The sequence below is a fragment of the Motacilla alba genome, chromosome 7, assembly GCF_015832195.1.
Source record: "Motacilla alba alba isolate MOTALB_02 chromosome 7, Motacilla_alba_V1.0_pri, whole genome shotgun sequence".
Taxonomy (NCBI): Eukaryota; Metazoa; Chordata; class Aves; order Passeriformes; family Motacillidae; genus Motacilla; species Motacilla alba.
In genome coordinates, this window is record NC_052022.1 from 10,470,854 (window position 1) to 10,494,060 (window position 23,207).

The 23,207-nt window shown below is 40.8% G+C and overlaps 1 protein-coding gene across 2 annotated transcripts; it reads left to right on the top strand.

Annotated features, from left to right (window-relative positions):
* The first annotated feature begins 564 nt into the window (after nucleotides 1-564).
* On the top strand, nucleotides 565-21,093 carry HACD2 (3-hydroxyacyl-CoA dehydratase 2). 2 transcript variants are annotated; one of them, XM_038142909.1, is made up of 7 exons: nucleotides 565-741; nucleotides 6,627-6,744; nucleotides 7,035-7,053; nucleotides 9,534-9,622; nucleotides 15,414-15,535; nucleotides 16,204-16,382; nucleotides 17,072-21,093. In XM_038142909.1, exons 1-7 carry the CDS (start codon nucleotides 611-613, stop codon nucleotides 17,152-17,154), a joined length of 741 nt encoding a protein of 246 aa, XP_037998837.1. In that variant the 5' UTR covers nucleotides 565-610; the 3' UTR covers nucleotides 17,155-21,093. The 2 variants fall into 2 exon arrangements, with proteins under 2 accessions (XP_037998837.1, XP_037998838.1); XM_038142910.1 differs by lacking the exons at nucleotides 565-741; nucleotides 7,035-7,053 and having other exon boundaries at nucleotides 6,644-6,744.
* Nucleotides 21,094-23,207: the final 2,114 nt, after the last annotated feature.

Genomic DNA, 23,207 nt, shown 5'->3' on the forward strand with positions numbered 1-23,207 from the left:
ACACAGGAACGTGTCTGGGTGGGTTTGGAATGTCTCCACAGAGGGAAACTACGACTTCGCTGGGCAGCCTGTTCAAGCGCTCTGCCACCCTCCATGTACAGAAGTAATTCCTCATGTTGAGGTGAAATTTCTTGTGTTAGTTTATGGCCACTGCTCCCTGTCCTGTGGCTGGGCACCACCGAAAAGTCGGGCACCGTCCTCTTGGCACCTGCCTTTGAGTTATTTATGTGCATTAATGGAGATCGCCTCTCAGTCTTCTCTCCTCAGAACTACATTATAAAAGTGATGAAAACCTACGAGATATTCCATAAATAACCGTACCAACTAACGCTGTTAACGTCCCTAGGGACACGGCACACCTCTTTCTCCCTGCAGAGGCGCGTTTTGAACCAGCCCTGACAACCGAGCGACCGGGCCGCTGATCCCCGGCCGGGCACCCCTCCCTGACCCGCGGGAACGCCGCGGCTCCCGGGCCGAGCCCCGCCGGCCGAGCGCTGTGAGGGGCGCGGGCGGTGCCGCGGCTGCGCGGAGCCGCCCCCGCCCGGCCCGCGGGAAGTCCCGCCCCGCGCCCGCCGAGCGCCGGCAGCGGGCGGGGCGCGGGAGCCGCGAGATGGCGGCGGCCGGGAGCGGCGGGAGCCGGGCGGACAACGGCTACGGCGGGCAGCAGGCGCGGCGCAGGAAGGGCCCGGGCGCGCTGGCCACCGGCTACCTCGTTATCTACAACGTGGTGATGACGGCGGGGTAAGGACCGGGCGGGGCCGCTCGCGGCGCTCCCCGGCCGGGGCCGCCGCCGGGGCGCGGGGCTGCGCTCGGCCGGGCTGCGGCGCGGCTGGGTCCGGCGGGGCAGCGAGGGCAGGGCAGGGCAGGGCAGGGCGGCGGCCCCGCGCCGCAGGGAGCGGGGCCGGGCCGAGAGCAGCGGCCTCTCCCGCCGCCGTGCCCGCGCTCCCGTCCGTCCCGAGCCCATGCGGTGCACCGCCCGGGGCCGGGGCCGGGCTGAGCCCCGTGCCCCCCGTGCTGTTAGCGGCCCTGCCTCGCTCTTCGGGTGACGCCAGAGCGCACAGCCAGCCCTCGCTCCTGCTCCTCGTGCTGGAGAGGGGCTCCTGCGCGGCCGTGCTCAGCTGCCTTCCCGCTCGCCCGCCTCGCCGTGCGCTGTGACCGTAACCCAGGCTGGCTGCCCGGGGCTCCCCCGAGCCTGTCCCTGGCGGCCCCTGCCCGGCCCCAGAGCTCCTGGCCCCTCAGGGTGAGCCCCGGCGCTGCCCGGCCCGCAGCTCGGCCTGTCGGTGTGCCCCTGCGGAGCGGGCTCTGCACAGCGAGTGCGGGATCCCTGCAGCTGCGGGCTTGAACATTGACACGGGCATTTTGCTCTGCAGCGCTTTTCACATCCAGGTGCCTGTAGGTTCCTTGCATCACCGTGTCTGTGGTGTAGATTCCAGCAGAGAGGTGACCCTAAATACAGGGAATTTGTCCACAGCAGTAGTTAAAGGCAAAGATCTTGAGCCCTGCAAGATTTCTCCACAGACCCTTCAGCTGCTCTGTAATTTGAGGTTGGAAGCTGCTTTTGGGATGTGTGAGCTCCTGGACCAGCTTGGTACTCTGCCCTTGCCCTGCATGGTGTAATGCAGACTGGGGCAAACTGGTGCTTGCTCAGGTGTGTTCTTAGGTACAAAACTAAAAATAGTGGCAACTGGGGACTCTCAGGAGAAAGGAGACTTTTTTCTTTTTTTTTCTTTTAATTAATTGTGGCTGTCACATCTCATTGGAATCCACATAAAAATAAAACCATCTTTTGAAAGATAAAGATTGAGGATATTTGGGTGGGAGAAGAAAAGAACCTTTAAAATGGATCCCAAATGATGGTGTTTTCCGCTAGATAAACCCTGGCAGGTGAGGAGTTGAGCAAACAGAGTAGTGTCATGTTTGGGGGGAAGGTTAGTGTAGAATTAATATAGATAGAATTCACTTCAATAAAGCAGTTGGACATGAAGTCTTTGCTGGTGGCAGCTGATGCTATTTCAGCTTACAAGATATTTACACTTGTGTGGATAAGAGGTAGGGGAGCTTGGTACACCCGTTACCCAACAGCTGTGTTACTGTGAAATGTTACTGAGCAGGTTTATGGCTCCATAGGATATTTGCAGGCTATTTCACTCAGAGGGCAAGGATAATTATCCACCAGTTTGATTTAAGTAATCTGTTGTTTCAGGAATAATTACATGAGTAATACAACACATTGCAGGCAGTCAGGAGAGCTTTTCAGTTTTGGTGTGGTGTCCCTGCACAATGTTAACAAATTCACCTCTGAACTCTTCTAAGAAATAAAAGAATTTCTCTGCTTATTTTGCTGCTCATATGCAATTCACTTGTGTTTATAAAAGATATAAAAAACCTGAGAGAGAAGCTGTGGTATAAATGGAAAGTTTTCTTTGTGGTCACGAACTTTTTGTCATGGCATGCAAGCTCCTGAGCGTGGGAAATTTCTACTTCTTCAGAAGAACAAATTAAAAAAAAATGAAGCTCAGAAATAAATAACATAAACCTGTATTTAGCTTTCTGTTGTCATATAAATCTTGATCACAGTGTTACGCATTTTCTTGATTTACACCAAATCTCTTGGAAAATTCCACTCTTGGGTGGGATGTGATTTATGGTGCTTTAACATGAGCTGCTTTTTTCTGGACATGGTTGTGATTAAATGATTTCTGCAGTTTGGGGAGTCACTGTACGAGTTCTGTGATCATGGTCATATCTCTGTGTTGCCTCTCACTTTTCTTTCAGGGTAGGTCACCGAGGGCTCTTACTGATAATTCTTCTTTAAATTGATGAGTAGTTTGCACTTCCCCTGGACGCTGCTGAAATTCCACAATATACAGGGTTGAGCTTAGGAAAAAAGCTCAGTTTGTTTCTTATTATTGTGAAGCCTTTTAAGAAGGTAGTTTTTCTGGAGTTGGTTGACAGAAGCTCATTTGTTCAGATGAAAAGATGGAAAGATTGATACACAGCTGGTGGCACTGATTATTTACTGACCCCATGTCAGTCAGAGTGCTCAGACTTAGTTTCTCCAACTGCACTACCTTGGAAAGAGACTTGTGAAAAGAAAAAACAAAAAAATTCAAGGTGCCCAGGTGATGAAGTGATGCTCTAACAGCACATGGGATTCTTTTGGAAGTCGTTTGTTTGGTTTACGAAAGGCTTATAAACTGAAGCACACAACAACATTGTTGCGCAGTAAATAGGGACTAAAGTAAATATTTTAAAACCATAGTTGCCTTAACTATTAACTTTGTTTAAAATAGATCAAGTCAGTTAAAAAATGTCAGCATAGCTACTGTATTTACTTTGCATTTATCTTGGCTTAGCTAAAGAAAACACAACCTACTCCAAAAATAATAGACCTGATTTCTAGTTTTATGCTGTAGTGCATGTAGTCTATGGATTCCTACATAAAAAACCATACAATGGTTTTTACAACGGCAAAGCAGTACAAAAAGCATGTGTACCTGTGGATCTCTGGCTGGGGCTGCATGCACTTGCTGTTTGGTTCATGTTTTGGGTGGGTTTTTTTTTTTTTTTTTTAGAAACGGGACAATCATGGTACAACAGGGGATAACCAGGACTGCAGTTGGCTCTCAGCTGTACTTGCTCAGGTTTTAGTGCTCGTGGTTCAAAGCACTAAGCTGCAGAAAGCTCTGCATCTTGCCTCTCTTGTGTTCTGGCAGACTCTTTTCCCATCACAGTGTGAAGCTGTGTAGTCATGCCTGACCTGGCATGGGAAGCTCACTTCTGGAGGCAGAGATGCAGCAGAGAAATTATTTTTCCTAAAAGCTGTGCTTGACCAAAATCACTGAATAGTGCTGGGTGGGGAGAGAGGGCATGCTGTTAGAGCTGAGTGTAAATGTTAGATAAGCTGCTTTAAAAGGTGATTATGTTTCTTATTTTTGCTCAAGTGCTGTAACTGACTAGTACTTCTGGGTATAAGTAGCTGGTGGTGGTATAAACAATGAATTTTAAAAGGATTTCACTCAACAAGGCCAATGGTAATGCAATAGCTTTTGAATTTGCAAGGGTTTGTATTAATCAGTGGTGCTCAAAGAGTGTTCCGGGTTATGAGTTTCATTGTCCATGTCTTCAGTGAGTGGTTGTTGAGAGTCAAAGTACACTCCTGCCTTTCAGGTGCACTCACTGCATGGCTCTGCTGTGTTCTCTTGCATAGATGTTACAGAACCTCAGTAAACTTGGCATAAGAAAATGCCTTTTTATGACCTGTGAGAGAGCCAAGGGAGTTAACGTAAGGACCTGAGCACAAAGCTTGTCTATCAAGTCTGACCAAATTAAAGTAAAAAAACGCTGTGTGTGCAACATCCATTTTTCTTATTCTGGATTAATCAAAGAATGGTAATTGTCCAGTTTGGGGTTTACAGACAGGGTAAGTAATTTAATGAAGTGTAACTCCAGGTGGAATTCAGTGTGTAGGTCAGAGAAATGAGCTTTCATGAGACAGTGGTGTCTTTTGCTGCCCTTCTAAACTTCTTGCCGAGTTCCATTTTCAGCTGATATTCCTTGGTTTCACCTTCTCCTGTTCCATTTTGTCTAGTCCTAGAGGGTGGAGAACTATTTAAGAATCACAGAAGCAGGACAGAGGTACGAAGAGCTTCAGCACAAACTAGGCTCAGCTTTAATTCCGAATGGATTCGTGCTCTGATCTGTATCAAATGCTTTTTGAAGGATAGTAAATGGAATGGAAAGTACAGTCTTGCTGAGTCAGTGATCTGGCACAAGGGTGGAGCAGAGCAAAAGGCTGGAGCTCCTCTGGGAGCTGTGGGATTTACCAGTCTCTGTTCAGGTGAGAATGGTGTGCAGGCACAGCCAAGAAATGGCATCTTGTGCAACTGAGAAATTGCTCAACTCAGCAGTTTCTCAACAAACATGAAAGATCAGGAAAAACAGAGAAACTTGACAGATCAGGAGAGTACAGTGTCAACCTGCTCTGATTTCCTGTTCTGAAGAAGAAGCAGTTGGTGTTACAGGGGAGAATCACTAATACTGGAGTGCTCACTGGTTTATTCTACCCTGAAGTCCAAATACAAAATGAATCTGATTTATTCCTTGTAAACAGCAATTACTTGGCAAATGTTTGTCCTTTGGTTTCACAAGATGGCTTTAACTGAAATAACTCTGTAAAAAGGGAGGGCTTGTTTCTCTTTCCCATTTATCTTCCTCACTCCTCCTGCTTTTCTTTGGTGCATGTCTTCCAGAAGTTAAGGCAGAAATTAATTAGCTTTCTTTCAATTCTGCTAAGAGATTTTGTTACAAACACTAACTTGCATGCCAGAGTTGCTTATTGTTGAAAAATCTGAACTTCACTGTGTGTTTCAAACAATTATTACATTTGGGATAGTATGTGCACATACTTTGCAATATCCAAGCTAATGTGGTACTTGTAAGATTCTAATATGCTGCAAATAAAGGGAGTTTCTTCATCATCCCTGTTACAAAACCACAGCTACACACTTCTTTTCCAAAGGGTGAAAACTATTGCTTAGTCAGTGAGCTTGCTACATATCTGCACATGGAGGTGAATTAGCAGAGACAGTTGGTGATTTACATGAGGGGTTTGGAGGGACATGGAGGTAAAATTGGTGGCATTCAGAGTAGTTGAGTGTAAGACAGCCAGGATGAGCCTGTCAGTGAAAAGTTTGGGAGCCCCCGTTAAGGATTCTTCTTGACCGACCAGCCCCTTCTCCCCACGTTTGCCAAAAGCAATTGGAAACTAAAGTTCACTGTGGATGCTATTTTCAAATGGAAAGTGTTTGACCGGGGTTGCCCACTCACCTTGGGTTTGTGGCTTGGCATAGACTTGACTGAGGAATTTCTCATGTTGGGGGCAAGTACCAGCTCTGGACAGTTGTGGTAGTTAGTGGAAGCTTCATCAGCCAGGATGAATAATGAATAGGTTTGTTTAAGCTACCTGAAGGGAAAACCAGCAGGGTTAACAGGTCGCTTTTTTCACATTCAGTTGCAGTTACATGGGCTCTACTTACATAGGCTCAGGTGTATTTGTTGGTTAAAAAGGAAAACTGGGGGGGAATGGCCATGCTGTCTTCAAGGCTTTAGCAGGCTCAGTTTCCTTGAAGTTATTTATCTATAACTATTTCTCATATAATACATGCTTCCAGCTAAGCTGGATGACCTCTCATAGAGTCTAGGGGTTTCATTTGAACTGAAATGTTAAAATCAATGCCTTCTATATCTGGTTTATGTCATACTGCTGTAGGTTGGTAATAGGTCTCTGACTAGCTGTCAGGGGTTTTCTGCCTAAACTGAAAAAATGTGATGCCAAGCTGCCATGAATACATTCCATAACTAATTGAACAGAGCTCACTTAAAAAAAAAAAAAAAGAGACATTATAGAGATTGGTGCCGTGTTGGTGCTGAAAAAGGCTTTTAAAATGCATCATCTTTCACTTGGATAAATTTGTAGAAGATGCCAGTATTTGACATTTCCAGTCTTGCAGCGTTAGTGTATTTCAGGACAGTTCTGCCTGTTGCTTTTTTAAGTATTGAAAGAGGGATTAAATGTTTCTTTTTATTTATGCTTTGCTTAATGTCTCCTTTTTTCTCCCTTTTAGGTGGCTCGTTATTGCAGTTGGTCTAGTTCGGGCATATCTGGCTAAAGGCAGCTACCACAGCCTTTACTATTCAATAGAAAAGCCCCTGAAATTCTTCCAAACTGGAGCTTTGCTTGAGGTGGGTGTAGTCCTATTCCCTGGCCTTACTAATATTTGCATGAATGTGTTGTATTTCTTACATTTACTTTAATTCTACTGAACAGCTCACACAAAAGCTGAGTTTTTAAAACTCCCCTTTTAGCACAAGGGAGTTTACTGTCTGCTATTTAGCTTGGGCAGCAGAGCTAAATATTAGTCTTAATCATTGAAATGCAAATACTGAATCTTAAGCACTTGTAACAGAATTAAATGTGTGTCTGAATTGCTTAATTTGAATGTTAGTGATTTAAATTTTTCTTTTTGTTCTAGATTCTGCACTGTGCACTTGGTAAGCTTGCAAATTTTCTGTTTACTATTTTTGTAGAAGACTGAACTTTTAGCAATATATTAGCAAGAAAAATGTTACAGTCTGAATTGCTGAATTTAATTCTTGCATAACATACTGATTTTTCTTTGAAATATATTCCAGTTTTTCATTCCCTAATTTGAAAAGTTACCAAACAATAAAACAGTGCTTCAGCTCCTATCTGAATGTTCACTAGCCACTATTTAAAGAGTAAGATGGTGTTGAGGCTCCTAAAGCTGCAACTACAAACTTGCTGTTTTTCATCATTGTCCAGACTGCCACAAAATGGAGAGGTTATTGGATTGTGGGTTCATAGTGAGTTCTGGGGGATGCTTTAATAACCAAGGCGGGTGTTGGGAGAACTGGTGCTAGGAGTGTGTCAGCAGAGGGCACTCTGGTTCTGTCGCTGATGAAGTAGTTCTGACCCTCCTGAATCATCCAGCTGCTCTGAAGATGTCTTAAGAAGGCAGTTCATAAACTGTGCACAGATCACCCCAAGAAATGAATGATCATATACACCTCAAATTAATGTAAAGGCTTCTCAGAGCAAACTCTGGGTATCATCTATTTGCCTGTGCAGTCATTCCAATGCTGTTTAATTTTACTAAATCTTAGTTACTGGTTTTTACCAGAATGGACCATACTTTTTAAAAAAACTTGTCAAAAATTAATATTAAAATGTGCCATTTTTAAGGTCTTATTTAACAAGTGGCAAGAAGGAAAAGTTAAATCTTGGAACACTGGAGAGAAGGCCTTGCAGATAAAATGCTGGTTTTGCCATCCTAAATCCATAATGCTTTGCTGTTCTCTCAGTTGATTTGAGGTGGAGATCCATTTAGCCCATGTTATCCTTAGTAGCACAATTTAATATTAGAGAGAGCCATTAGGGGAAAGTGGCAACATTTTATGCTGTTTCTATTCTCTTTACTTTCCCTAAAAAAATTCTTTTGCAAAATACTGGTTTTCTTTTAAGTGGCTGTGGATTTTTATTTTTTTTCTGTTAATGGAAGTGTTTGTCAGCTAAATAAAGTGAGGGGGGTTTGCACAGCTGGATGCACTGCTGCTGTCTGCTGCAGTCCTGACTGTAGCAAAAGTTTCTGTGCAAGGAGAAACAGGAAATTTGCAGATTCCTTTGCCCCGCTGAACTAATTGCTCTAACTGGAGCTGTAATTCTCTGTCAATAGAAGAGCTTATGTGTGACAGATGGCTGTGTGTATCAGCATAGCTTTTCTCTCCACATCTTTTCAGTAGAATCTGAAATGTTAGCATCTGTGAGGCAAGTCCTTCAAAATGCAAGGACTGATGGGGAGTGTCTCTGTGAAGCATGGTTGAGAACAGGACTTTGACATATGGCAAAGATTTAAAAAATGCAGAGCTCTACCTGGAAGGGAGGTAACATGTAGCCCAGAGATGAAGACAATGTGATAAAACTGAAGAGAACTACGTCTGTAGGATTTTCCTTTTCCCTCTCAAAGAAGCCAAACATATAAATTAAAATAATTCAACTGAAACTTGCTTTTTACTTTTTTTACTCTCTCTTCCTATTTCGTTTTCCTCTTAGGTCCCTACATGTTTCTGGGGCTGTTTTGTTGCTTGTGGTTTGCTTTAGCTTTACAAGCACTTTTCACTGTATCTTAGGAGCTACACCTGCTCTTTATCATTTAGCTATTAGAAGAAAATAAAACTTCGAGATGCAGAGTTTAGAAATTTTTTGTAATCCTGCAGTCTAAAACTATTCCTGCTCTGGCAGACCTGGCTGTGTAGGGTCCTTTTACGGACTGGTCAGTTGGAACTTGCTGGAAGAACCAGTGATATCTGCTTCCTTGAGAAAATCTTCAAGTTGCTTCTGTACATGCCAGTGCATCAGCTGTTCCCTGGGGTTTGTTTGCTGTGGGGTTGGTTTTTTTGGTTGGTTGGCTGGTTTGGGGTTTTTTCTAAGTTATATTTCCAGGAAGGAACTCCAAACTTTTCATCTATCAAAATATGGGCTAGGGCTAGATCAGTGTTTCTGAAAAACATTTACAATTTTTGATGGCTGGTTTTTTTTTGGGATATACAGTGCAAAACATATTATCTTTACTTTTTAAATCACAGTAATGAAGAGCATCTTGGATATTTTAATCAAAGGGGATTATTTGAAAGACTGTATCCCAGAAGCTGTTTGATTGAAATTATCTGATTGAGCTGTTCTGTGTATTGAGGAATGTGCTGTGATTGCAACAAGACCAATTACATTTGTTTGCATTTTCATGCAGAAAGCCTTGTCAGGGGATTGCACTGCATTATGCTGTATAAACACACTGAAGGACTGACTTCAGATTTTCAAATTTAAAAAAAAATTAAATGCTTTCCTTCCAGAAATTTCAAATAACTGGACTTTGGTTTAGCTGTGTTTTATTTCCCCACCCCTACCTCCTACCTTGTCAATCAGGAATATTTACTAATTGCAAAATATCTTCCAGGCATTGTTCCCTCTTCTGTGGTTCTGACTGCTTTCCAAGTGATGTCAAGGGTTTTCCTGACATGGGCAGTAACACACAGTGTAAAAGAGGTAAGTCAAACTACAAATTGATAGAAAAGCTATTGATCCATGCTGGAAAGCAAGTGTTGGTTGCTGTCTCATTGTCCTTAAAATGTCTTCTGTTTGTATCCCACCATGGGAAATTGTTCATATGAACTTCTGTGGATCAAAAGAAATAAAAATAGATCTGATGTCATCTTTTGTTGACAGTCAAATGGAGCGAGGTCTGATTCTGTCCCTGTAAGACATCTAGCTCCTGGATAGATTCTGCAAGCTTCCAGTGTGTAATACAGAACACAGAATTTGGTACGGCCTTCTAGTGTTCATCTCACTAGTGGCATCATTAAAAGCAAAATCTCATTGCCCTTCTGCATCTGCAGTTCACTTCCTGTGGCATCTGAAACTCCCCCTCAGTTGTTTGTGCACAGCATTGCCTCCATGCTCTCCATTGTCACTCTCCAGGATCATCTTTCCTCTGTCCTTCATTCAATTTTCTTATATTCAAATGTAGGTATATTTTGGAGGCTGAGTGTTTTTTCTCACTGCTCACCACACCAAATAGTGCTGTACTTCATGCAGATCTCTTTAGAGCCTTTTGGAAGGCATGCGTTTTGAAGATTATTCCTGACAGCTGTTTTTAAATCTAGACATGCTTTAATTGGTACAGGTTATGGCAACTGACTTGTGTCATCTGAATCCTTGTAGTAGCCCAAATATGTTGCATCTCTGCTGTCACTTTAGCCAACTAATCTTACTGGCTTTCTTCTCATTAAAGAAAGAAATTAGCCTCAATACCAGTGTCAGCATGGGTGCCTGAAATAAGTGGCAGTCATTTTATGCAAAAGATTATTTGTGACTTGAATGGAAAATGTCTTAAGGAACTTGTCTTATTGCAAAGTCTTGAGGGAAGCTGCTTTCTCTTCCTTCCTCCAAACCTGCTGTCAGAGCATCCATGCACAGGTAGGGTAACATAAGTCACTGTCGTTCCTAGCAGTCCTTTCTGGTATTGTGAAGCTTTAGTTTCATGCTACTTAAAGTGGAGGAATGTTATTTTTCTCAATAAACATAAAATCTATTTTCTGACGGACTTCCCTGTTGGTGCACATCAATGTACTCTGGTCTCTGTTAACTCACCAGAAATAATTACTAGGTTTTGAACAAAAAAAAAAGCCATAATCTCAAGACGTTAGATTTTATATATATGTACGAAATACTTTAAAACAAATACTCTTGGAGTTTTGCTTGTTATCTATATGATGTTGGGATATCTGGTGCTTCATAAAAAGCAGTGATAATCTGTTTTTATGAATTGTCTCCTGGTTTTGAAGTAACCCAAATATTAAAAGTTAGATTGGAATGATTAGAATTATTCCTTGTGTTGTCTGTTAGACATCAAAGAAAAACCTGTAATGTGATTGTGGGTTAGGTTTTTTTTGAAGCTTATGCCCACATTCTCACCAGAGAAAATTGACAAAATGGGAGCAATGAGTATAGCCAAATATTTGACTTTTAACAAGGATTCTTTCAACAATATTCCATGCAGATTTTTTTCCCCACACCTGTGTGGTCTTCTGGTTAAAGTCTTGCAAGAGACTGTATTATGTGTTACATTTTTGATGTCTTAGAAAATGGGTGTAAGAATGGCTTGCATGAGGAACCCTGTGATGAGTTTCTGACCTGTGACTTAGAGCAAATAAATCAAATAAGAGGCTGTGTTCTGACCCCTTCTCTTGCCCCAACCAAGGAGCCTGCAGGCTCACCTGGGGAGATGTTTTGCAAGTGTCACAAGTGTTCTACTTTCTCTGAAGGGCTGTCTGCACAAGTGAGCTCCATGGTGAAGGCCAGGATTAAATTCTCACACAGCTTTATGGAACTTGTAAGCGATGCAGTTGCATGATGAGGTTCTTGTAAAATAAAATGCAATTTTCCTTTTTTAACTTCTTGAATGAGACTTGTTCAGTATTTTGCTTTTCCAGACTGTTTTCATATATAATACAGCTAAAAGAAGAAATGTGTGTTGCATCCCTCCTTCTGTCAGGATACACTTCTAGAAATGTGATGTGATTTGAAGCATGCTTCTTGCCACTAACATGTTTGTGCTTTTTGTGGACTTCAGTGCTGATGCATTGTTAAACTCAGTATGAAGTTATTCACAGTAAATGTTAAAGCATGGCAAATGTTACAGCACTGCACACTGAGATTCTCCTCACCTGCACTGTAGGAGCAGTTGTTGGTGTTGTGGAGGAGGGCCTGCCGTGTCATCAGTGCTGGCCATTCTGTCAGGAAGGAGCCAGTTCAGTGAATTTTAGTTTCCCCTGCAAAGGAGGGCAGAGAATGAGCAGCCTGGTGTGAAGGACTGGGAGAATGTAGGCATAGGAGAACAGAAAGTGGCCTTCAGCTCAAAAGATGCCTTTAGGAATATGTGTGAGCAGTGAGATCATCTGGTGACATCACAGCAGGCCTACATGGAGTTCCATTCTGATAGATAATTCTGCACCCAGTTCTGATGGGTAATTACAGAATGATGTCAGCAGGCATTTATTGCCTATCCCCTTGGGCTCAGTTACAGATGAGTTGCAAATAAGTGTAATGTATATTTAGAGGAACTTTTGTAGAACACACAAGTAAGAGATGCTGGGAAAACAACATTTAAAGCATGTAGAGTTGGTAATTGGGACTCTAGTATCTGCAGTAGGGAATTGATATCTTCAATCACCAGTAAAGCATACTTACTTAAAAGAGGGAAGAACATCCTAACTTATGATATTTAGGACTAAGCTATAGTAAAAAATCCATGCTGGAAGGGTCAGAAGTCTGAATGGCTGAGTACAGTTGAAAAACCTGACTCATCATTGCTTTACATCTATGTAAAATTAGAGCAATACTATACAGCACAATAGTCTGTCAGGCCCTTTGTGCCTACCAGTGAAGTTTCCTTTTTTTGTTTTTTTTTCCCCTCAATTTTATGTTTTATTTTTTAATTACTGCACCAGAAAACCAGCTCTTTGGAGAGAGACATGCTGTTCCAATATTTTCTATCATTACACTTGCATAGTGCTGCTGGTTTTGCTCTTCTGCATTGGATTGCTTAATTATGTGTTTAGCTGAAATTTTCTGCAAATTTGTCAAACTGTTACTCTTAATGTAGAGAAATTTCCCTTTCCAATCTTAAGGAGAACATTAAAAACCTCTCAGGCTTTATTTTGTCAACTCCTAGTTCTCATCTTTGCATCTTAAAAGACAGTGGTTTCTTTTATATTTTAGCAAACATTGTTTGCTATTCACAGTATTTAAGAAAAGCTGAAATATATCCAGGACCCTCCTTGATAATACGTTGGCTTGAAACACATGCCAAAAATTATGCCTGTTGTTTGATTGACCCCTCTTAAAAGAGTTGGATAAATAAGGTGTAAATCAAGTTTTGACTTGTGTCTAAGACTTCCTTGAAAGACGGGCATGAAGAAAGTAGTGGAAGAAGAATTGAATTCTCAGGGAGCATTGGCCTTAGTAAGGTCTGCTGTGTATTTGCCCTATCTTCAGCCTGGAGGAGGAATGATGCAAATGCAGCATTAGCAGTGGCTAAAAGAGCAGGAGTTCTGAAAACTTGTTTTTCCTTAGATAGGGACACAAGCTATGAAGGCACAATCAGTGATTCTTTAAGTGACCTAACAGGGTTGTGTGTTTCATAATGGTGTCAACTGTTTTAATAAGATATAATACAAAGGAGAGGGAGGAGACCAGACCTTGGAGGGAGTGTTAGAGATGTCATGTGATAGAACTGGACTGTAACTGCTGTGATTTTCTATTTCCATGTGTACGATTCACTGTTATTGTCCCAGTTTCTTGTCCTTGCTCATATCCTTGGATGCTACTTCAAGCTGCAAACTTTTGGGTTTTGATTTTTCCCATTTCCATAGCTAGGGAAAGAAGTGGGATTTAAGTCCCAGCTTGAAGCCTGGGAGTCACAGGTTGAGGTGAACTCAGCACTAAGCTGCTATTCCCGATTTGGCCAGAAGATGCAGCTCTGGAGTGCTTGTCAAGCACCTTCCTCCTTTGGAGCAGCAGCATCTGGGAAGTGCTGTTCACTTTTCCCTGTTGAGAACTAAGTCTTGCTTAGAAAGCAGACCTCAAACAGGATTAGGATCCTACAGCAATGTCTAAAAATAGATTTGGTCTCTTCTCTGAAAATCTTCAAATAATTTTTGGATTTTGCTCTTTTATGATGATGTAAGGGAGATTTAAAGAAATTATCAGAATGTGGAAAAAGAATAAGGTGCTTTTGCTGCAAAATGCAGTGAAAGTCACCTGAAATGTTAGACACTGCAGAACACAGATTTACAGCACAATACAGATTACCAGCAGCTCTGCATTCCAGGATAGCTCAAGATTTCTGTATAAATTTTTCTGGGTTTTGCAGTCTGTAACAAAGCTTTTTCTGGATAATTCCCTTGGAAAAAAATCCCTTTTTTTACCCAGAAGTATATGATCAGTCCCCTCCTATTAAGAAGTTTCTGATTTCCATATATATAAATCTTCTTGATACTTTTTTTTCCCTGTTGGTTTGTACTTTGTCCAAGATGAATAGACTCCATCACCCACATCTCCTGACTTCCTTTTCCCTTTTTTCAAGAGTTGGAGGAAAAGAGAAAATATGGGCCGCTGTGGTTGAGCTCTTTTCATTCCCACTGTCCACTGAATTTGGGCTCAAGGTGCTCATACAGCTGGGAATTCTGTTGAAGAGGAGAGGGAGAGATGGAGAAGGCTGAATTAAAATCATGTCTGCTCCCTCAAGAGTTTGAACTGTGGACATGTGACCCCACATATACTTGAGATCCATCAGGAACTTGAATCTCATAATGATGCTTCAGAATCTAATAAATACAACTCTTCATTTTAAAGTACATGCTTTTGAGGATTGACCTTATAAATATCACAAATAAAGGCAGTTTATTACAGAATGTTTTGAGCTTAAAGGGACCCACAAGGATCACTGAGTCCAGCTCCTGAATGATCCCATCCAGGGATCAAACCCACAAGCTTGGCATTATTAGCACCATGCTCAGTCCAGCTGAGCTGATCTCAGGGTTAAATTTTGAGGGAGTTACAGCTGCTTCACTGATGTGTGAGTGACATAAAAGCTCCAAGAGGTGTAAAGCAGTGAAACATTATACTGCCTTGAGTGTAACATTAGAGGAGCTGTGCTAGTTACAATAAGCAGAAAATGGAGCGAGGAACAGGGAATCAGGTACCTGTCAAGCTTACCTGAGGTGAGACAATCTGAGCATGGTTCTTCTCTCCTCCCAGCCTGAGATGTGCTGTTAGCTGTTCTGCTGTTGCTCAAAGGTAGGACCCAGTTTCTGACCAGAAAAAGGAAAACAGTGCTTCTGCTCAGAAGCACCATGAACTAGTATCAGAATATTAAGTGTAAATCAAGTGTCAAGTGTTAGACCATTCTTTCTGCACTAGGAGACAGTCATAGCACTGAAATAGGTGGTACTCTGTAGGAATGGGAAGAGTTAAGATTTAAACTCAGCATTTCAGGGGTTTCTTGTACCAATTTACCTTGCACAGAATATGAGAGCTGAAGTTACCTGATCATGAAGCAGAGCTGTTCTTAAGCAGCTAGAAAAACACAGAGCATGATAAGAAGGGTTTTTTACTGTTGTTACTAATGTTGCTTTTAAGCTCATTCTTTGAGTTTGTTCTCTAAAATGATGCAGTGAAGTAACCCACAGGAATTGATTTCTGTGAGGTTTCCTTGGGTCTGGTGAGGAACTGGTAATGCTCAACCTCATACAAAGCCTTTTCTCCATTCTCACAGGTACAAAGTGAAGACAGTGTCCTCTTGTTTGTAGTGGCCTGGACAATCACCGAGATCATCCGTTACTCTTTTTACACCTTTAGCTTGTTAAACCATCTCCCTTATCTCATCAAATGGGCCAGGTTGGTAGCATCATAAAACTTACAGCCTTAAAGCACTGATCTGACAGGGATATTTATCTTGTAAAGTAGCTGCACTGCAAAAAATCAGATTCTGCCTTCAGGTAATTGCCCTGTTTGTGAACGTGACTGCCTAGCTTCTTTCCAGCAGATTTTCGAGTTACAGAAATCTATTGCATTGCAAGCTGAAAGAGTCATTTGTCTGAACTCATTTTCAAAATAATTGTTTGTCAGAAACTGATATGTAACAGTAGGGGATGACAGTAAGTAAAGTGACATTTAGCAGTAATGCTTGAATGCAGTGGTTGTCATTGGAATAATATTTATGCTCATTGATTAACGTCAGCTATATTTGGCCCCATTTTAAGTAGTAAAATGACTTCTACCAAAAGAGTTCAGAAATCAAATTAATTAAGTCTGTATGTGTGGAGAATAGTTTTAAAGACAATTTGTAGATTTTCAGATAAAATCTTTAAATATTTCCAAATGACTGCTGATTTGAATACTTACCTTGCAGTAGTGTTCATACCTTGCCATGCTTTAATCAAATAAGATCTAAGAAAAAGAAATACTGAGTGGAGAATTCAAATTTTGAATAGCTGTAATATCATTTAACAAATATTTTGTCAGAGTTTGTCATAACTTTAAATTCCTTCTGTGTTTCATTCTAGGTACACTTTGTTTATAGTGTTGTATCCAATGGGAGTCTCAGGTGAATTACTCACAATATATGCTGCGTTACCCTTCGTCAGGCAGTCTGGCTTGTATTCCATTAGTTTACCCAACAAGTACAATTTTTCATTTGACTACTATACATTCCTGATCCTGGTCATGATCTCTTACATTCCAAGTAAGTATGAGTTTGTTAGGTTTCTTTGTATTAACAGCTGTACTGGGAAAAGCAAACAATTGTGGGATTAACGTAGATGGGAGCAACCCATTTTGCCTGCTGATGGCCTTGTTTAATTTTTGCATGGTTCACAAAAGTTTCTCATGGAAACTTCAGCTTTTGCTGTTTGTATATGTATGTTTTCCACCCCCTCCTTCATTGTTTTGCAAACATACTGTACAATAGTTTTAGAAATAAAAAGAGAAAAAGCTCTGGATAGAGAGAGGATTAATAGGCACTGATGTGTATAAAATGCCTTAGAGTCTGAAAAAGTGACACTAGAATTAGAAAAAAATCAAACAAATCTGGAAATTTCTCTTGAAGGACTGTTTCTGCCCTCAGTCTGTTTTCTTTGTATTGTGTGCATGCAGTTATGACAGCTTTTGTCATCTGCTTCCACATTTAGAGTTAAATAAGGCATTTTGCATTTTATTAAAAATGTGATTGCTCTAGCAGAAAAATTAATAGTACCTGAAAAACCTAAGAACAATATCAGTTCATCTCTTTAGAGTGTAAAAGGCAATAGATGACTTAAGCAAAAAGTGGCTTAGCACATCCTCTAATAGAGAATTGGTGACCTTGCCCATGTGACTGTGCATCTTGCAGGTCTCTCTTCACCCTTTATTGACTTGAGTCTGTTTTCTCCTCAGTCTTCCCTCAGCTCTATTTCCACATGCTGCATCAGAGGCGAAAGGTACTCTCCCACACTGAAGAGCATAAGAAGTCGGAGTAATTCCAACTCTTTTTCAGAACTTTTCAAACATCAAAATGCTGCAGTTTTTCAATACCCAGCACATTTGTAAAGAGTATACCAAGATAAGTCAGAGGTAAAAGACCAATAATTTAGCAAGAAAAACTAATAAATCTGATTTCAGTGAAATTCCAGGATGTCAAACATTGAAATAATTTTCAGCTTGCAATGCTTCAGAAAATTTAAACTTTATATGGCTTGGCAGTTAACCTTTTCCTTAAATGATGTGCTAAATGGTTTTCATTTATTACTAAATGCCTGAAGGTTGCAGTATGAGTGATGAAGTTGTACCCACTAAATGCCTGAATTGGGATTATATTACTGATACCTCTTTTTTTAAGTGCTTGACTGCATGCCAGAAACTGTATGTATTGCTGTGAAAGCAAACAATATGCTCTGGAATACTTCAGGATAATGTCAGAGCCTTCAGTGGAGAATGTAATCTGGGCAAAGTATTTGAATTTAGAAAGGTAGGTTGTGTATTTAAAGGTGATGGGAACAAGAACAAGAAACCAATTATGGAAAATGAGGGGAATGTGGTTCTTCAGGAATTTAAACAGTACAGTGTCTGACCAGAGTGTGCTCTCTGAAGATCTTGTTTAAGCTGATCACTCAAATGCTAATATTAATTCAGAGGCTGTAATTCTTATCTGAAACATTAAAACTACCCCAAGTACTGCATCCCTGAATACTTTTTTACATATTAAAAAAAAATTACTAACTGTAATACTTTAGTGGTATCAGTAATGAATCTAAATATATGGAGGTAGTTCACCCAGAAACAGGTGCAGTTCTCCCTTTTTTACCATAAAGTATCATCTCTAGTCATTGTCTGTGATACTCATCTTTCAGTGCTGAGATCTGTTTGGTCTACTGTGTTTGGGGGCCTTGTTCCTTAGCCTGACTTTTCTCAAGTGACTGAGGTCATCGCTCTGGCACATCCAAGCAGGCATTTCCAGGCACTCAACTTCTGAAGTGTTGCAAAGTCATAATCTGCTCTTGCAGAGAAGGTTATCTCACATGCTACATGCTGCCTTTGCCTGTAGGACAAGCCATCCTCGTCTGTTCTTTGCAAAGAGTGGAAGACCACAAGAAGTTATATTCTCCTAGGTGCTTTCTCTGGGTTCTCAGGCTTAACCTTTCCTTGGGAAGGTAAAAGGAAAATGAAAGAGCTGAGAAAGCCTTGTGGTGAGGCAGAAAGCACTTGTGCTGTGTGAGCTATGCCCCAAGCCTAGAAGAAACTTCTGACTGGGAGTAACAGGGTGGGGAATGAAGGGAACAAAAGGAGAAGGGAAAGTAATGGATATCCAAGCAGAGACAAAAGGAAATGTAGGTTATGGCTTTGCTCTGTTAGGAATTGATGGCCAAATAGTCATGTCTGCATCCAGTCAGAGTCACTAGACAAGACCATGTGGGCTTCTCAGGCTTCCCTCTGGTCATGATTTAGTGCATAGGTGAGGTGTGACCACTCCCATGCTGCCTGCAGTGCTGCCTCATGCTGTGCTTGCCAGCACCTCCCCTGGACATGGCCTGGTTGTGTTTGACACGTCCCAGCTCTTCTTAAACACAGCTGGGAAGTACTGAGGACACAGGCTCTCTGTTCTAGCAGTTGGGAAGAGCTGGGTTACAGTTATTCAGATTTATGCTTGTCAGAGCAATATTTAAAAAAAAAAATCCTTGTTATTTTTCAGTAATTTTCTTTGGCTCCATCAAAAGAACTGAATTTTCCTATCTCTGACTATATAGAGCCTTTCCTGTTCAACACAAACAGGGTTATTATAAGCAGAGAAAGGACAAGAGACAATAATAATCTTTGCTTCTATTTTCAACATTTCGGAGCCAATTATCGACTGGATTATAAAACACAGGAGGTTGTAGCAAGCTGGGTGTTGGTCTTTTCTCCCAAGTTACAAGCAATAGGACTAGAGCATACTGCCTCTTGTTGTGCCAGGGAAGGTCTAGATGGGATATTAGGGAAAAATTCTTCATGGAAAGGATTGCCAAGCATTGGAACAAGCTCCCCAGGGACATGATAAAGTGACCATCCTTGAAGGTATTTAAAATACCTGACTATGTGGTGCATAAGGACATGGTTTACTGGGATTTTGCAGTGTTAGGATGATAGTTGGACTCAATCTTAGAGGTCTTTTCCAACCCAAACAATTCTGTGATTCTATTACTATTGCCATATACAACCTCAAAATGGTTTTGGATTCAAAGATGCAACAATTCAGTGAATTTCTGTATTAGGTTATGTGCTTTGTTGTAGTGATCTGAGAAATGTTACCTTATTCTAAAGTCATTGTTTGAAAGTGTGAACTTCCACTTCTGAACAAAACATCTCCTTTTGCTTATACTTGCTGTTAAAGAAGTTAATGTCAATATTTCTGAAGGATGTCATCTAAAAGATCTGATTTCCTGATGTACTTAGGTTACTGGATATTGTCAATGCTCAGCTCCTGAACTTTTCTTAATTTGATTTCTGTGCCCAAGTAAAAGATTTGGTTTCAAATTTGTTGGTCCAATTTGGAGATAAAAAATGGCTGTGTAATACTCCTGCATGAAACAAACTCCTGGCTCTGTTGATGAGAAAGATACAGTACAGATCACAACAGATAGCACTGGCACCATGGAACAACAAAGCAAGCTGCCAGTAGGGAGAAAGCTTCTACAACCAACACCTTTGCTGAACAGGCTTTAATATGGAATATTTACTTTAACTGAAAGTATCAATTTATGACAAAAATGCAAATAAACTATGGCCTTTTAAAAGAAAATGGAGTTACTTTTCCTTTTAAAAGAAAAAGAAGTTGCTTTCACAGTAAGAATTCTTACTAGCAAAGTTGACATATAAATTATATTCTTAAGTCTGAACATGCAGTTACTGTGTGCAAAAATTCAATGCTTTATGTTGCAGTGCTTTTTCAAGTTTATCTTCCATGGAAATCACTGGAAGGTGATCTTGAGAGAGAACTGTAGTGTGTGATGCCCTAAAACTGTTAGGGTTGTTCCCTAATATTGATTCTGCTGACACATGTGGGGCTTCTTCTCCTCATAAAAGAAGAAGTTTCTCTTCATCTGTCACTGAAAGTGTGGTTTCTTTGAGCTCTGTAATAGAAGCTTTGATGGGTACTGTGTCACAAATGGGTTTATTTTCCCCACAGACTGTTTACTTGGCTTGCATGTTCTCCATCAGCCTCTCCAAACCAGCAGGCCCCCCTGCTTTGGTGCTCTCTGTTGTGTGCCCTGGTTCAGCTGACAGCACTTTTTGTTCTACCATGCCAGCTCTGAGTTAGTCACTACCCTCCAAAAGACCAAGGTTTTCACCAGTGTGTAGTTTACAACTGGAATTGTAGAAATGTTCGTATTTGTAAATTACAGTAAGAATGCAGGTTACAGTGCAGGTAAATTGTAATTTTTCACAATGTGATGTTTTTATCAGAGGGTTTTTTTCTTATCATTATGAAGGTTGGCATTTGTGTGGACCAATCTGCAGTGTCATTTTAAAACTTACCTTTCGGCTTAAAATTTTCATGAGTATACATCAAAATATATATTTTGATGTATATGTCAGTGAAACTTGGGTGAAAACTATATACAGTCATTTTTGTATTTTTTTCTATGTTGTGAAGAATAAAATTGTAATTTTATAAGTCTGATTCACTAAGATTATTATAAGTTAAATGTATTTTTTGTATATTTAGGAATCTGGTATTACCTGGAGCTCTGAAAGACTTAAGCATAGATTTTTTTATGCATGGTTGAAAGATATTTCAACTTGATAATGCAGTGAAATGGTTTGTATGCTAAAATACTAGTCCGTGTTGTTGCCTTGTGCAGTTGATTCTGTGCTCTCTGCCTGGATTTGGCCTACTGAACAGTGATACTAATTGCTATAATCCAAATAAAAAAATTCTGAACAAAATATGTTGTATTGTTGCTGTTTAAGGAACAAAAGCAGATACTTTGCAAGTGTGGGTTAGGCTGTATTTTTATTCATTTGTATACAATGTGTATCTTTTAATTTACAAGTTCTTTTACCACATGTAACTGTGGAGCTCAGACCAAAGAAATAAGAAGCTTCGTACTGTTATTAATGCTCTGCTTTCCACATTCAAAAGAGGTGCTCATAGCAGCACCTTTACTGACTATGTCAACACTTAGAACTCCCTGAAGGATCCTCAGCTGAGTGTGAGCTCTTTGTTCTCCTGCTGTTATCTGTACTCTGCATGCTGATGGTTTCCTTCAAAAACAAAATTGAGTCTTATAAATATAGTGGAATGCTTAACTAATGCAACAGAAAACTTCAGAGTTCATTTACTAAATATAATATGTCTGCTACCACAGCAACGTTTTTAGCATTTTTAACACTTCCTGAGAGAGATTTAAAAACTGTGTCTAGATGACATTAATGCCCATAAATAACAAGTTATAATCCCCTAAAAGGAACTGAGTGGTAGCTGCAGAGTGAGTGCTATTATTCTAGGCATATGCTTGTCATAAGATTGCACAACTACAGTGATTTTTTTGTTGACTGAGATGGGATGAAATGGTGTTGTCATGCCCAGCATCAGCACATGTCCTACGCATGATGGCTGTGACTTAGCACTGCTGTGTAATTAAAAACTCCAAAATGCTGTGATGGAAAGGTGCTGAGCTCTGTTTGTGCCTTGCAGGAACTATCACTGGCTATTTGTGTTTCCTCTCTGCATTTTGAAAACAGTGCGTGTGGAAACAATTTTCATTCCCTAGGGTAACAGTAAAGAATCTGAAAAGCATAAGGATTCTGTGGTTGTCAGCAAGTTAATGTCACAATAATATGTAAGGCTCATCTTAAAGCATTGGCAGTTCTTGATATAAAACTAGAGGAGGGATCTGTGCTGGGCTGTTGCATATAAAATAAAAAGGTGTGAATATCTGTGTGATTCAGTTTCATGTGATGTGAACTGAGCATTTCTACAGTTGAGAGTGATTGATTCAAGCCACCCAACTGCCTGGAACTTCATTCAGTATCAAGTAGCTTTTAAATTCTGCTTCCTGTCTCCTAAACAAATGCTCTTCCACACTTGTCAGAAGACTTACAGTAGTAAGATAATTAATAAAGCTTCTTAAGTGGTTTCTGAAGGCTGCCTTTGAAGTAGTTGCAGTTTTAAATGTGGATTAAAAATTTGTAACTCCTTTAATAATCTTGATCGCTAATTTCCAGAATCATATTTTCCTTTACAGATGTGCAAGATCCTAAAGCTCTTTTTATGGCCTCGCAAGTTACCTTGGACATTAGTGTTGTTTTTTGTCTTTGATGTGCCACAGCTGCCTCTCTCTAGATTCAGTTTATTCTGTGCAGTTCGTACATAGAAACTTTACATTATCTGGTACTACATGAGGATGTTACTATTGGGAAATTCTTTGGTGGAAGTTTTTTGCAGAGGCTTATTCAGCTGAATTGTGAGCAGTGAACTGCATGTTGTCCTGTGTTTTTGACTCCTGCTGCAGACAGTCTGCATAGTCTTCTGTGAACTGTAACCACTTGCAGCAAGTGTACATGAAAAGCTTCAGTATGGGCATTTCTAGTTTGAGCTGAAACCAGAACTTGCAGAATCTTAGCTCCTGTGTAATTACATTCAGCCTCTTGGGCAGGCCCGTGGATGAGTCTCACTCTACAGAGATAATCTGAAGAATACATACAAGGGGATTCAGGCATTTCAGGTTTCTTCTTTACATCAGTTTTAAGTTGATGGCAATGTAAAGATCAGTGCTTTGTTCTTTTCTGCACGTAGCATGCCCACAAAAACCATCACTTGTGGAGAGTAAATAGGAAGTGGAGGACCCTCCAATCAGCCTGGCAATAAATGGCTTTTATGAAATGAGTTTGCCATTTAAAGGTTTCTTTGGGTAAAATACATCCTCTTCACTTACTGGATAAGAAAAGATAATGAGTACTGGTCTCTACCTAATGACCATCAATAAAATGATGAGATGGAGGAGGAGAGGTACTGCAGGTTATAGAGCTCTACCACCGTGTTTCCCAGAGAATA

Excerpts from the sequence above, each read along its gene's own strand:
- HACD2 (XM_038142909.1), top strand. The coding sequence starts at position 611 with ATGGCGGCGGCCGGGAGCGGCGGGAGCCGGGCGGACAACGGCTACGGC. Across the intron at positions 742-6,626 it reads AACGTGGTGATGACGGCGGG|GTGGCTCGTTATTGCAGTTG; the intron begins GTAAGGACCGGG and ends TCTCCCTTTTAG. Across the intron at positions 16,383-17,071 it reads CATGATCTCTTACATTCCAA|TCTTCCCTCAGCTCTATTTC; the intron begins GTAAGTATGAGT and ends TTTTCTCCTCAG.